General features: G+C 42.3%; 1 protein-coding gene across 1 annotated transcript in view; it reads right to left on the bottom strand.

Moving 5' to 3' along the window:
• The window catches only part of ENTREP1 (endosomal transmembrane epsin interactor 1), a 64,466-nt gene extending 49,766 nt beyond the window's left edge, over positions 1-14,700 (bottom strand). Inside the window, exons 1-2 of the mRNA XM_015117864.3 lie at positions 14,139-14,700; positions 4,404-4,460 (exon numbers count right to left, since the gene is read on the bottom strand). Of these exons, the coding sequence (XP_014973350.3) occupies positions 4,404-4,460; positions 14,139-14,552 (471 nt within the window). The 5' untranslated portion in view covers positions 14,553-14,700. The remainder of the gene's footprint in view (positions 1-4,403; positions 4,461-14,138) is intronic.
• Positions 14,701-16,371: the final 1,671 nt, after the last annotated feature.

Here is a 16,371-nt window from a genome sequence, read left to right as displayed (position 1 = left end):
AGGAATGATGTCTAGAAGAAATAAAATATTATTTAAAAATGGAAAATGTTAGCTCTTCATGGAAAACACACAACCTAGAATACTACACACACACACACACACACACACACGCACCCATACTTCCTAGCTTATTCTTAGTCATAGCCATAAATAGCTACAAATATTTAGCAACTATTTTCCAATATGATCATTTTTGTTCTGAACACACGAGTATGTTAGCATAAGAAACATGACCCAGTAAATGAAGGCTTCCAACCCTGAATTTCCATGAAAACTCGAGTTTGAAGGAACTAGGTCACAGCGACCCTTCTTTGTTCAACCCAGTAAAAAACCTGATGTTATCAAGGTAACAACCACAAAAGAGGAAGCCCAAATGCAAATGGTTCTCAAAAGGGAATATTCATGTGTTCTAGATTGATGTGAACAACTAAAAACAAGGACAGCTTGCCTCTCCAAGGGCCCTGAAAAAGAGTATCCTTCCCCTCCAAACCTCCACCACCAAAACACTCCCTGACAACCTTGAAGTTCAAAAGCAATGAATACAAGGTTCTGGAGAACAAATGCAAGTGAGAGAAATTTAAGACAAAAATAAAAGAAACTGTGAGAATTCACCCAGGACCTAAATTTCTTATTGGCTGTCAAATTAACTCCACAGTCAACAACAAATGTGTATTGAGCACATTGGCCCTAGAGAAAGAGAGTGAAAAAGACAAGACTCTTGTCCTCATGGAACTGACTATAGTCTGGGGAGAGGGGCAACAAATGTAAGGTACATAGGCTAATCACAGACCACAAAGCCAGTAATTCAGTGCTGGGATATGGCTAGGGGCAAGGCAGGAGCCACTGCAATCAGAGTGGTCAGGAAAGGCCTCTGGCAGGAAGTGACTGCTGAACTGAGAGCCGGAAGAGAAGGCACCAGCCAAGCAACTAGCTAGGGGGTGAAAGTCCCAAGTCAGAAGGTGCCCCTGAGCCTACAGTATGGATGAGAAGGGGAAGGGGACAGAACTCTAATCAGCCAAGCCCATGGGGTCCTCTGGCTCCCCTAATGGAGCCAAAAAGCATGCACTGGCACAGTCCCTAAACTTGGGAAACTGAGGCAGAGGGGCTTGGAGGGGGCGGAATGGAGAAAAAATATCCATTAAGGGAGGAGTAGGGTAGAACTTCCCTTGGTATCACTAAATTATCCCCTCTGTGCCAAAAAGAAAACTAGGCTCAGAAGAGTTCAGTGGCTTGCACACAGTGATGCCACTCTTAAAAGGATGGGCTAGGAATATCTGACTGGCATTTTTCCATGTTTTAACATAACATAAGCATCTGGCATGAGTTATAATGGTATACTATTAAGATTCATGTGAGCCAGGCATAGTGGCTCACACCTGTAATCCCAGAACTTTGGGAAGCTGAGGTGGGAAGATCACTTGAGCCCAGGAGTTCGAGACCAGCCTGGGTAATGTTGTGAGACTCCCATCTCTGCAAAAAAAATTTAAACATTAGCTGGGTGTTTTGGCACACACCTGTAGTCCCAGCTACTCAGGAGACTAAGCTGGGGGGATCCCTTGAGCCTAGGAGTTTGAGGCTGCAATGAGCAGTGATCACGCCACCACACTCCAGCCTGGGCAATAGAACAAGACCCTCTCTCAAAAAAAAAATAAAAGATACATATGAACTGAGGATTTTTCATTTATGATATTGACTAAGTCTCCAATTATCAAGAGATAGAAAGTTTTCCCTTGTAGAATCCCTACAAATTAATTTATCTTCTTTATAAACTGATGCTAATTAACATTTCAAGACAATCTCTATATGACTTCTAAGTACCTAACTCATAGCAGCCAAAATATAGAAGCTCAAATGTCCAACAATAGGGTAAAAACTGATGATGATACAGAAATAAGGCAGAAGCCTGCTTACAGTTTTAAATGATAAGCATGTAGACTCCTCATACATGGAAACCTGATAGTAACTTAATTTTACATTAAACAGAAAAAGCAGTGCAGGACATAGTATGTACACACTGGTTACAACTTTGTGACAAAATGCATATACTTAACAAAGATGAGAAATAAATGGATAAGAATGTAATAAGACAGGGCCATTTTCATTTAAGGCTGCTTAAGCTTACATAATAAATATGTGAGGCAGCTTTTTAAAAGACAACAAGGTCAAATAAATGCCTTAATAAGTATACTTTCTTGAATCTATCCAGAACACACTTATACTCTCTTCATCATTTGGAATTTTCAAAGTACAAATACCATTGAAGATTTCCTTCTTTTAATTCAATTTAGATACTGGAGATTTGCATTACTGAGCAATTTAATATTGACTCAATGGAAAAAGACAGTGCAAAGGAGATTCCTGTTACCAAATATTCGTATAAACACTAAACACTAACCAAAATTTTTCACAGAGACTGTAAACCTAGAGAGTTATTGTGAAACAAATTTTCGCCACTTATAACACAGGCTATACAACTCATCCAAAGTCTCATTTTCTCTCATCCTACTGTTTAATATATTAAAATAGTATGTTAAAAATTGATTATTTCCAAAATTATTAAAGGAATTTCATGAAATACAATCATTGATGGAGATGTAAAATGTTGCCTATGTCATCTTGTGGGCCTAAAACCACTTCAGGTTAGTTTTTCAAGACCATCACAGTATTGGGATCCATTAATTATTCTGACACACAAAGATTCCGCAATGTGCTTCTTCTCTTTGTATTTAAAAATTTAAGGAGTTTTGCACTAATTGCCCGTTGCCTAGCAAACAACAATCTGTTTAAGATGAACTATTAAGCATATATACAAAATGACTCTAGAAAATTATTTAACTCCATTTCAAGATGGATGAGACAAATAAAAATAAGAGATACTATAAAGAAAAAAAATTTTAAGTATACCACAATTCAAATCTAATTTCCTAGACCCTCTATTTTATCTTTAAAAGTTGGAAACTCCATTAGCATTGTCTATTTTGATTCACTTTAAATGATAAGTTTAAACTTACCATTTAAAACTGTACATGATAAGTTTATAGTCCCTGAATCAAAATGACATAGCAAATAAAAACAAAGGATGAACATTGGAAATGTTCTAAAAATGCCACTGAATCATATTCTTTAAAATGATTCATTTTGCTGTATAAATTTTACCTCAATAACAAAAAAAAGGATAAAATCACCAGTATATGTCTATATTTCCAAGAGAATATAATATTTATGCGATAAAGAGATAATATAGCAAATCTATGCAACAAAATTCCAAGGTTGTTCAACTCAAACATTATAACAATAAAAAGTCATATATTCATGATTAATATATGAGATCTGCTTCAAAAGAATATAGAGGAGGCCAGGCGCGGTGGCTCACGCCTGTAATCTCAACACTCTGGAAGGCCAAGGCAGGTGGATCACTTGAGATCAGGAGTTTGGGACCAGCCTGGCCAACATGGTGAAACCCCATCTCTACTAAAAATACAAAAATTAGCCAGGCATGTTGGTGCACACCTGTAATCTCAGCCACTCAGGAGGCTGAGGCATGACAATTGCTTAAATCTGGGAGGCAGAGGTTGCGATGAGCTAAGAACGTGCCACTGCACTCCAGCCTGGGCAACAGGGTGAGACTGTGTCAAAAAAAAAAAAAAAAAAAGAATAACAGCCAGGCTTGGTGGCTCACGCCTGTAATCTCAGCACTTTGGGAGGCCAAGGCGGGAGGATCACGAGGTCAGGAGTTTGAGACCAGCCTGACCAACACAGTGAAACCCCATCTCTACTAAAAATACAAGAAATTAGCTGGGCGCAGTGGCGGGCACCTATAATCCCAGCTACCTGGGAGGATTGCTTGAACCCAGGAGGCAAAGGTTACAGCAAGCTGAGATTGTGCCACTGCACTCCAGCCCGGGCAACAGTGTGAGACTCCGTCTCAAAAATAATAATAATAATAATAATAATAATAATAATAAATAGAATATAGAGAAAAAGGAATATGAGAGAAAATGAGTGGGAGTATAGCTGTAAAGATTGGCTGGAAGTTAATCATTATGGAACCTGGGCAATGGGTACAGGGAGTTTATTATATTATTCCCTCCACTACTGTGTATATTTAAAACTGCCCATAGTAAGTAGTTTTTTTTAAATTCTATCTTTAGGATGGGTTTAATGCTGGAACTAAAGACACTTGTATAGCACTGGGTACTTAAGGAGCTTAAAGTGAATCAGAAAACCAGCAAAATTATTATCTTACTTACTTGTTATCATCATCTGACTTCTAATATTATCTACTGTTAACTTATTTTTTTAATGAACAAGGAAGCTTAAGCATTTCTTCAGTGGTTTATATGAACAGACTTCCTACATAGCACATTTTATAAAGGGTAGCAATTTATAAGATCAGTACATACCAGGAGTATCATAGGCCTTTTCCAAGTTGTTAATCCTATGATTCCAGAGAGTATCACCTGTAAAAATAAACTATCATAAATATAGAAAATGGACCAATTCCAATAAACAAATCCTCAGTCACAAAAGTACATATTTTTAAAGATACTGAAATTTCAAAACATTCTAAATCAAACATTTAATATTCCTCCTGGATTACAGGGTTCACCCTGGTAGACCACTTTGGACTTTTACTTCCAAGTCCTCAAAGCTTTTTTACTGACTTTAATTTTGTTTTGTTTTTAAAGACAGGGTCTTGCTCTGCCACCCAGGCTGGAGTGCAATAGCGTGATCATGCCTCACTGCAGCCTTGACTTCCTGGGCTCTGGTTATCCTCCCGCCTCTGCCTCTCCAGGAGCTAGGACTACAGGCGCACGTCACCACACCTGGCCTGTTTTATCTTAATGTCAATTAAGAACACACAATCAGAAATTAGCCTCTCCTGGTGAGTGAGGAATTACTATTTCTCAGCCAAGCTCCCTGTTCCTAGCAGCACCCAATCTGTTGCCAGGGTCAGCCTCATCGGATGCATGTCTGGCGGTATCCTTTCCATTCATCAGGTACCCATCCACTATGGGACAGGTAAAGTCTTCGAAATGGGAAACAACGCCCTTCAGGATTTTCTCTTACCTACTCTCAAGCTTGGTTTTTACATATCCCAGCCCCTCCACCACACACCTTCCTACCAAGTACCTGCCCTCCCTCGGGCCAGCCAGGCTCCTGACATTCCTGGGCTATGCGCTTCTTTCTCTTTGCTGAACTGCTGTGTCCTCCCAGCTTCCCTCCTAGCTGCCTGAGAACTTTTACCCATCCTTCAAGGCCCCATTTAGCAGTCACCTGCCCTGAGAAGCCCTCACTGATTCCACTGCTCCACACTCATGGAAGCCCTCTGCACACACTTCTTTTTTTCCAAAAACTCTATTGTAATAATTGAGGGATGTGTCTCTGTATTACCCACTAACTGTGAACTCCTGTCTTGTCTCTCTAAAGTCCTAGTTCCCAGTATTGTGCCCCAATTGTTGGCAATTAATATATGTTCTACAGCATTTATTTCACAAAGTGGGAGGAACTACTGTGAGAAGGAGCCCATGTTGCAAAATGACACTTCGATAAAAAACGAGCTAAAAAATCTCAATAAGAAAAAAACAGGCTGGGCCTGGTGGCTCACTCCTGTTACCCCCAGCACTTTGGGAGGCCGAGGCAGGCGGATTGCCTGAGCTCAGGACTTCGAGACCATCCTGGACAACATGGTGAAACCCCATCTCCACTAAAATACAAAACCTTAGCCAGGCATGGTGACGCTACTTGGGAGGCTGAGGCACAAGAATCTCTTGAACCCAGGAGGTAGAGGGTGCAGTGAATCGAGATCGCACCACTGCACTCCAGCCTAGGTGACAGAGCGCGACTCGTCTCCAAAAAAAAAAAAAAAAGTATTATTAAAAGGAAGTGTCCAGCTCCAGCCATAAAAACCCATAAAATAGCGATATGCCTAAACTATTCTTCTCACCTTGCCTACCCAGCCACAGCACCCCACCCTCCTCCATGTTAACAATCTAGCATGTTTACATATTTTACATGTATTTTTGTTTACATGTTTGTTTATATGTTTACATATAAACATATGTTACATTTTTGTTTATATGTTTACATATATGCATGTATTTTTCTCTAAATTCTTAGTACTACACACATATGTCTATGTGTATACATACACACTCACAGGGATGTGATTTTTGTGAAAAAAATCATAAAAGATATACTTTCCCTGCCTCTTCCTTTACTCTCTCAATAAATACTTCATGGAAATCTCTTCATATGCATTGGAACAGCTCTAATTCATTTCACTTTAGTGGCTACATAACATTCCATTGTGTGACTGTATTTAACATATTCAATCATTTCCATATTAATGGGCATTCATTCTATGTCTAGTTTTTTGCTCTCACAAACAATGCTGCAGTAAACATCTATGAACACATATCTTTAAAAACAAGTGCTTTTATTTCAGCGGAAAAAAGTCCCAGGAGTGAAGTTTCTAAGTTGAAAGGTATTTCTAATTTTTTTATTTTAATAGATTCAACTGTCATTTCAAATGAGGTATCTCTGAAACCAAAGAACTAAGCTATCTGTATTTCTTCCTTTGGAGGGGAGGTATTTTGTTTGCATATGGTAGCAACAAACTATAGAAAATGTAAGTTAAAAAATATGTACAAAATGTATATATGTACAAAATGAGAAACATCAATAATCTCAAACTATATATGACAAAGATCTTTAAGGCCTCAGTGGGGAGAAATACAAAGTTTATCATGCAATATTAAACGAATAGCCAAGTAAGTCAAGGCATATACCAAGTCTGTGGATGGAAAACAAACTAAGAATGTCATTTCCATTTAAGTTGTTATATAGACTCAGCACATATTCAAGTTAAATCCCACCAGGATTCCTGTAAGCCACCGCTCTTTACAATGTTTTAGAAACTATATTCCAGCTCCAGGCGGGAGCTATAGTTGTGGCTCTTCATTCCTGAACCCAGCAACAAAGGCACACACCTACTTTTATTCAACTTCTCCCTCTCTTCAAGCCCAGTGAAGCCCTGAGGCACTTGGGGAACCCTGTGAGTGTTGATGGGGAGAAAAGCAAATAGAGGAAGCAGGCCTGGATGGTTAGAAGCCTCTCGAATGGTTAATGGGAACAGAGGTGCTACAGTTGGGGATAAATTTTTTAAGAGCTCAAGACTTAAGGAATGATGCTTCCATTTCATCTGAAAGGGAGGCAGAATTCACGGATGGGGAAAGGAGTTGGGAAAAGAAGAGAAGGAGGCAGAGTATTCAATGCCTCCACTCCCTTGGTGGCAGCAGTAGCTGGAGCTCCATCAGAAATGAGTCAAGAAGGTCCCTTAACAATGTCCTTCCATGGCTCCCACTATGCCGGAATGCTATTACATGTTTAACCGTCAGTATCACGATGAGGGCTTGGACTTGTGCATACTTACTCGCACACCACTAAAGGATCCCAGAAGGCACTCAGTTAGTTACGGCAAGAGTCAATGAGTGAATGAATGAATGGAGGCCAGAGACAGGAGATGACCATGCTCAAAGATGACTATGTAAGCCTAAACACATTTTTCATCCCCTGTGCTTCCTGAAAGAGTACAGCAGCAACAAAAAGCAACTCCATCAGCATTCTTTCCATCCAGTGCAAGATGGAACTAGCCCTGAATGAACAGGTAAGAACCTATTTTCTAACACCAAACAATCTCTGTATTATAATGAGAGGTATTACAAGTTTTGTTTCACTCACTGATAACCCATTTCTTGTAGCTTATAGGAAAAAGCAGAGGCCTTTCCTTTTTTCTGATACTACAAAGAAGGGCTCTGAGATACCCCAGGGGAGAGTCACTGTTACCCACCATAAATGGTTAATGTGCTTTCATTTTCCAAAGTAAAAATCAAATCGTTAAGATCAGAAGCTTATAATTCTACTGCCCTATTTCCCTTTGCTAATCCATTAACATGTGTTAGAGCAAAAATGTTCTGAATCATTTATCAAAAGCTGCTGTGTGTAAACACAGAGATTTTTAAAAAGCCATTGTTGTAAATATCCTGTGTTACCTTGTAAATAAGCAGAAAATCATGTCAAACTTCTCAACAACCTACCCTGCCCTATAGCTCTTATGATGGCAATTTTTTAAAAAATGTGTGTGTGTGTGTGTGTGTGTGTGGTTTTCTTCCCTATCTGTCTAGCATAGCTCATTTAAAAAAAAAAATTTTTGAGAAAATGGGCAACTGAATATTTCTAATGAAAACATGATGGTAACTATAATGTCCTACAAAAATACTGGCCTGTTCACTTTACTTTGATTAACTATGACTTTGGTGTTTAAAAACCATTGATAGAGGTTCCTGTGTATTCCAGGTCTGGTGCTTGGGTCCAGCAGTGATGCACTCTCCCATATATACTCTAGCTACACCTTCACAAAATTAGTCCTGAAGAAGCAGCATCCCACCCATTTTACAGATGAGTAACTGAGGCCGAGAGGCACAGAACTTATAAATGTGACTCTGCTGATATGCAAAATAAAGGACCAAAGAAATCAAAACTCATCCTCAAAATTATATTTTAAATATCCTTTAAATATTAAAGTAGTATTTGATTAGTATGATAAAAAATATTTACTATCATTTAACTGGTAGTAAGCATAATCTTTATGTTAGTTTTTCCTTTGGTCCACTGATTTTTCTTTACGTTTATTCACTGCAATTTTTTTAAAAAAGGTTCACCCTAAAGTTCACCAATGTCTGTCTCTTTATATGAAAGTGAAACCTTGCCAAAGAATCATGGACTCAAAGAAGGATGATCATGAATTCAGATCAGTGACTTAAAGCAGTATACAACTGATAAAGAATAACACGGCACTCAGTGAGGAACAAAAAACAACAACCAATTCTCTACCACTCATCTGAAATATCTCCCAGGGATCATGCACGTCATCGAAGTTAGGAATTTTGTTTCTGAAGGAGGAAAGACAACCCAATGCAACTCTCTCTCCTCTTTCATTAAATCTAGTGCAGTGTGGCAGACTGAGTCTCCCATACCGCAGTGGAATGTAGTTAACCCCAGTGGAACCTAGTTAACTCCCATACCCCAGTGGAATCTAGTTAACCCCAGCGGAACCGAGTTAACTCCCATACACCAGTGGAATCTAGTTAACATTAACTCCCATACCCCAGTGGAATCTAGTTAATCCCATTGGAACAGTTAACTCCCATAACCCAGTGGAATCTAGTTAACCCCACTGGAACAGTTAACTCCCATACCCCAGTGGAATCTAGTTAGCATTAACTCCCATACCCCAGTGGAATCTAGTTAACTCCAGTGGAACCTGGTTAACTCCCATACCCCAGTGGAATCTAGTTAACATTAACTCCCATACCCCAGTGTAATCTAGTTAACTCCCATGCCCCAGTGGAATCTAGTTAACACTAAACACACCCCCCAAACCGAGAGCTAGGACAGCACAGCTGAAGACGGACACTGAGACACTCCCTTAGCCACTCACCTCCAGTCAAACGTCAGGTTGTTTTTCAAGATGGCTCATCTTTTAGCTTCATGAATTTTGGGAATAATAATATATTGAGTGATTTACCAGTGATACCAGGAAGAAATCGAATGCTCAGAGTGCTCAAAAACACAAACTACGTTAAAAACTCTCCCTTCAAGTTGCTGAAAGTATGAATGAAAACTATGAGAAAAGATGCTTTATAGAATTTGTTAATTCTTAAGTGTTTTAAAAAATACATAAAATATCCTTCAAAGTTCAAACAAGTGAAAGAAGCCTCCAAAATCTCAGGCTCAGGGCTCTCTTAAGGAAATATGTATGAAAAAATATCCTTGAACTATACGGTGTTCAACAAATAGTCATTTCAAATAAATATATTTGTCTCTTGAACCTAATTTTGTATCAAATATACAAGCAAAATTTTTCAGTGAAGCCTAAAGAAGATGTGTGGGTTCAGTTGATATAGCAGGCTAAAGATCCTAATGGTCAAAGCTTGAAATATGAGGATATTCTTCTACTGTGTTCCTATGTGGCTTCAAAGTAACCTTAGACATAAGTTGGCACTTCCATTCAACTACCTAGCTTCATATGCCAATAAAACTTGTGAATGAATAAATAAACATGGCATATCCATACAATAAAATAGGAATGAAATACTGAGACTTGCCACAGCATGGATGAAGCTTGAAAACATGCTAAGTGAAAGAAACAAATAATAAAAGACCACACATTATATGATCCCATGTATATGAAATGTCCAGAACAGACATATCTACAGAGACTGAAAGTGGGTTAATCAGTGGGTGGCTAGAGGTGGAGGTGGTGGAGAATGGGGAGTAACTACTCAAAACTTTGGGGGTGACAAACATTTTCTAAAACTGTAATAGTTGCACAACTGTGAATTTACTAAAAACCATTGACCAGTACACTTTAAATGGGTAAATTGTACGGCATGTCAAAGCTTTTTTTTTAATTCTGCAGTTCTCGACTCATACTCTTCCAGCATTTTTTTTTAATAGAAACCTTAGTTTAGCTATCTTTTAATTAGTTACAATGTGCTATCAAGCCCATTTCTTTTATAAATACATACTAAAATACTAATGGCTGAAGTTGTGATACCTGGAATTTGCCTTAAAATAATCCGAGGGTGGGGCCGGATGTGGTGGCTCACGCCTGTAATCCCAGCACTTTGGGAGGCCCAGGCAGGCAGATCACGAGGTCAGGAGATCAAGACCATCCTGGCTAACACGGTGAAACCCTGTCTCTACTAAAAAAAAACACAAAAAAAATTAGCTGGGCGTGGTGGTGGGCACCTGTGGTCCCAGCTACTTGGGACCGAGAATAGTGTGAACCTGGGAGACAGAGCTTGCAGTGAGCCAAGATCGCGCCATTGCACTGCAGCCTGGGCAACAGAGTGAGACTCCGTCTCAAAAAAAAAAAAAAATTATCTGAGGGTGTTAGGAAGGGGAAGCAGTGTTAGGTATAAAGTGGTCATGTGTTGATAGCTACTGGGTGAAGGGTAAAATGAGGGATCATTACACCCTTCTTTCTACATTTGTTGAGATTTTTTTAATTTTCATAATAAAAGATTTAAAGTTAAAGGGAGTAGTTCTTCGAACTGCCCACTCAATCCTACGCTGGTTCTATTTTCTTGTAATAAAAATACACACATTGAAATATATATAGATGAAATGTGACACCTGAGATTTGCTTCCAAATAACAAGAGAACTTAATCTCACAAATAGACTAGGGAGCACGAAGGATCTAATTCCTACCCTGCTTGGAATATCCATCCTTCCTGAAGTTTATCAGAAGACACAAGGCCCGCAGCAGAGCCCGGGAAGCGGGTACAAACGAAACCGTTGTTGAAGCTGGGTGAAAGATATATGTGGGTTCAACATATACTGCATAAAATGTAAACTTTTCCACAACACGAAGTTTTTCAAAAACAACCTCTGTCACATGCATAAATTCAAAACATGTGATACAAGGCTCTTTTTCCCCTAAAGCACCAAGAGAGTCATGGTGCCTAAAGCCATCCTCTTAAAACTGTATTTAATTAATTGTTCTACAAATACAGTATCTATTGCTTCTGTTGTCACTTTGCAAATTCTGAGATCAATCTCAGGATCAAGTCACAAAAAGCAGGAATAACCAACAGTTATAGAGTTGCATATAGACCAGGGTTTGGAGGGTATGGGGAAGAATGGGGAAAGACATGGCAGAGAACTTGTCAGTTCCAAATCACTGATTTCTTTCTCTGCTCTGCTATGCCCAGACTTGGAGACAAGGACATACCCAGCCAGCAGACCAGGAGTATTTATCTATTTATTTTATTTTATTTTATTTTATTTTATTTATTTATTTATTTATTTTTTTTTTTTTTTTTGAGACGGAGTCTGGCTCTGTCGCCCAGGCTGCAGTGCAGCAGCGCGATCTCGGCTCACTGCAAGCTCCGCCTCCCGGGTTCACGCCTTTCTCCTGCCTCAGCCTCCCGAGTAGCTGGGACTCCAGGTGCCCGCCACCGCGCCCGGCTAATTTTTTGTATTTTTAGTAGAGACAGGGTTTCACCGTGTTAGCCAGGATGGTCTCGATATCCTGACCTCGTGATCCGCCCGCCTCGGCCCCCCAAAGTGCTGGGATTCCAGGCATGAGCCACCGCGCCCGGCCCAGACCAGGAGTATTAACCTTCACCTTCTGGTTGAAGGCCTTTTTTCTTTTCTTTTCTTCTTTTTTTTTTTTTTTTTTTTTTGGTACTTCATCAAATTCAACTGTGGCTTGACTGATATCTAAGTGCATTTACCTCTGAAATGATTCACAATAGTAAATGATATCAGCTTTTAATTTTATAAGACAAAAAATAGTTTTTAATAATTCTAAACTAGCTATGTTTGAGAAGACAATAGATCACGATTTTATGAAGAGCAAATTCCTAAAAATATATGCAAGATTATTACTGGCCCATAGTATTTAGAGAAACGAAATGCACCCACTCTTTGGCTGGATTTAGTCAGACAAGTAGAATAGGTAGCATAACAGGTCTAATTCCTACCCCATCTGGAATATCCATCCTTCTGGAGTTTTCCTGAACACTCATGGAGGCCAGCTGCAGAGCCCACAGGCAGGGCCACTAGGGTGGCATTTTTTCTACATGAGGCACAAATCGTGGTCTTCCCTCACCACAGCACAGCATGTACCCCAATAAGATCATTCAACATGAAAGTATTTCAAAAGGAAAGCAAATTGGCACTGGATGAAGTATACAATTTCAGGCGAGTCTCAAGGAACCTAATGTTCTTATTTAAACAATTACTTTGGGTTCAACTAGTTCTTCGAGTCCTTTTTTTCAGTTTGGTCTTGAATTGCCGTATGTGTGAAACTGCAAAAGCAGTTCTTACCATTCAGGACATACACTGATTACAGATCTTACTAAAAACTAGCAGCATTGCTAGACTTTCAGATTTACACAGTGAGTTCATAGAAAGGTTATTTACGGCCGGCTGTGGTGGTTCATGCCTCTAATCCCCACATTTTGGGAGGCCAAGGCAGGAGAATCACTTGAGCTCAGGAGTTGGAAGCCAGCCTGGGCAACATGGGGAAACTCCGTCCCTTAAAAATAAAAAATAAAAATTAAAAATTAAAAAAAAAAGATATAAAGGAAGGTTATTTACTTTACTCATCTTCCATAGTCATCCCACAAAGATGTGTTTCCAAGTCTCTCAACACCCAGAGAACTTCAGGGGGTTACATGCCTTGGACATTGTGCGATTGTTAGGAGGTAGAGGGGAGTGACCACCCGGTGTCCGTAGATACTGGCTGGCAGCAGCTTTTCTCTGAAGTTGGGCACTCTTTGGCCCCAGGCTCAGCGTTCCCGGTTGGAGGAGTGGGTCCTGGAGAGCAGACATCTCTAGCTAGCTGCTGCGTGCTCCAGGACCTTTGGCCAGCTCGTCCCTAATGACAGGTCCCGGTTCTCACAAACTGAATTCTGCACAGCAGCCTGCATGGCTCCAGGAACCAAGTGGGGTTAAGGCCCTCCTTTAATGACCAGGTACAAGCGCCAGTTCACACACACCCTCTCATTACCTCCTGAACTCGTCTGGGGGTCGAGCCACCCTACACATTTCACATTTATGTGTGTCTTAATGGAGAATAAAACAAGCGATGTGTCCGAAACTGTCCCATCCCACAAATACTCCTACTATGTGCCAGGCATTCTTGATACATCGGTGAACAAAAATGATCAAAATCCCTGCCCTCCCAGCACAGACGTTGTCAGTGCAGCAAATATTCAACGACCAAAAGAAGTTTAATCACTTTCCTCCCACTTTCCTGCCACCCACACCCTGTCCTTCCAATCTCCCAAAGAGCTGGGTGTCTTTGCTTAATTCTATTAGCTTAACTGGGACAATAAAATCCTTCAGCCTGCGCGCAACAGACACTACCCAGGTGCAGCCCAATTCACCCCTGAACTCGACCGTCGCGGAACATTTTTCTCCAGGCTCCAAAAACTTCAGATGGCGTTAAGGCTCCCCCAACTGCAGCCCTGGAGGCCAACTAAGGGACAATGAAAGGGTACGACCAGAGCCCCCTATCCACGGGATGACCGGGCTAGCGGGGCGCGCGCGCGGTACTCACCGAGGAGCCGGCCCAGAACGGGCACGAGTTCTTCACCTGCGGAGAGCTGCTCAGCGACAGCGCCCCGAAGCTGAGCGCCACCATGCAGCAGCCCAGGATCAGCTGCAGCAGCCCGAGTGACAGCAGCGGGCGGGCGGGCAACAGCGCAGAGCCCGGGGCCGCGGCGGCAGCGGCGGCGGCTGCCCGGCGGGAGGAGAGCGCCGGCGGCGCGGCCAGAACCCCGGCGGCAGCGGTGGCCGCGCAGCGAGGCCGCGACGGGGGCTGCAGCGCGCCCCGGGGCCAGCGCGGCCGCAGCGGGGGCAGCGGCGGCTCCTGGGCGGCGGCGGCGGCGGCGCCCGGGCCCCCGGTCTGCGGCCCACCCGAAAGCCCAGCCACGGGGCAGCAGGAGCCCGGGAGCACCACCGGCAGGGACATGGACGGACCGTGAAGGGTGCGGCCGGCGGTGGCGGGGAGGGGACGCTGAGCGGAGCCGAAGGCGCCGCACACTGGGCACCGCGGGCGGGCTCCGAGGCCGAGGGGGAGGGAAGGAAATGCGCACGGCCCAACCACTTGCTGCCGCCGCTGCCGCCGCCGCCGCTGCCCTGGCTCCAGCCGGCCGCACCCACCTGCCGCCTGGCGGGTCCGCCTCCCGCTGGCCCCGGGCGCAACCTCACTCTCACCCACGCGCACCCAGTGCTCGCGCTGCGCTGGGGCAAGTGCGCCACAGCCTCGGGGTCCCCGCCAAATCTGCGCCGGCTTCCTGGGGTCCTGGCAGGGTGCCCTGCCCCAAATATTTAAATAAGTCCCTCGAGCTGGGAGGCACCCTACGGCCAGGACGCGTCAGCGCCGGCCACCGACAGTCTCAGCGTCTGTCCCCACCCGCCGAGCTGGGGCTAGAGAAGAGCGAGGAAAGCGCCGTGGACCCTCGGACCCGTTTACAGTCCAGCCACTAAAGAGGCCCCGGCGCGCTTTAATGAGAAGGGAGCCCGCCCTTAAACTTTTGCCCCCACAAGGAGGGGGATGGCTGGAGGAGGGGCTTTGGGGCGACTCGATGGGAAGAGGCGTAAGCCAAGGACTTCGGGAAGGACGACGCCGAGCGCAGTTACGGCTCGCAGGGCGCAGGACCTGCCTACCCCGCATCAGCCCGGGAATGCTTTCCCGGCATCTCGGTAGGAGCGGGAATGAAAGGACTGGGTTACCTTGGAAGCATCCAGCATCCGTACAGAAAGTACCCGGGGCAGCCCGGAGCGCATGGCAAGGATTACGCTCTATCCTCCTCTTATTGACTCATGAGCGGTATCAGGCATCTATTAGGCATCACCTGGTAGAACACGGAACCCCCAAACTTCCGAGGAAATATCCTAATAAAATCCTAAACTATTTTGGTAATATATGAAAAATCTTTAGAGAAAAAAAAAAAGATGATTCCTCTTTGCAAAATGAATTCCCTTAGTAATATCTTTTCACCTTGGAAGAATTCTAATGCGTAGAAAGTTTCGTACCTAAAATGATTATAATAGACTTTTTTTCCTGATAAGAACCACAGCAGTGTTCTTGGCAGTTAGTCAGTTCCAGTATTAGAAAACTTGTCTTATCCTAAGGTATTTAACATCCTCCCACCCAATATACCAAGAAAAGTGTGTGTCAGTTTTTATACTCTGTTTGTGGAAGCTGTATTTATATTGGTCGTTACACTTTAATCCACAATGTGATATACTGTCAATGTGCCCAAGTTTACATATACACTTCTTAAATTATTAAAGCACATGTCATTAATGGTGCCTAGGACTTCCTTTACAGACTGCTCCCATGAATAAATTCAAATTCTGGAGGAAAAGGGAGATGTCTTTCAAAATAAGGGTTTAAAGTCTGTTGATTCATTTTTAAAATGCCATATAGTATATGCTCTTAAATTGCTGCTGATGTTAAATGAAAAGCTTCTTTGGGCCGAAGTTATACTCTATTTTATATACAAGCTTAACAGTATTTAATTTTTAACCATGTATTACACCATGCAATATAGTAAGTCTGACTGAGTCTTAAGAAATTCTCTCCGCTAAACAAATCTATTTCATTGGCCAGTTCTTGACATCTGAAACTTACAATTAAAAATGTATTATTTGTGTCTAAGAATGTTGCTGTTAGAAGTCAGGATATCCTCTGGTCCTTGGGGAGGGACATGATTATGACTGGAAAGAGGGTTTCAAGGGGTGCTAGTGACTATTTCTTTCTTGATGTGGGTGCTAATTACATG

This window comes from Macaca mulatta, chromosome 15, assembly GCF_049350105.2.
Source record: "Macaca mulatta isolate MMU2019108-1 chromosome 15, T2T-MMU8v2.0, whole genome shotgun sequence".
Lineage (NCBI taxonomy): Eukaryota > Metazoa > Chordata > Mammalia > Primates > Cercopithecidae > Macaca > Macaca mulatta.
This window is presented reverse-complemented; position numbering and strand designations above follow the sequence as displayed.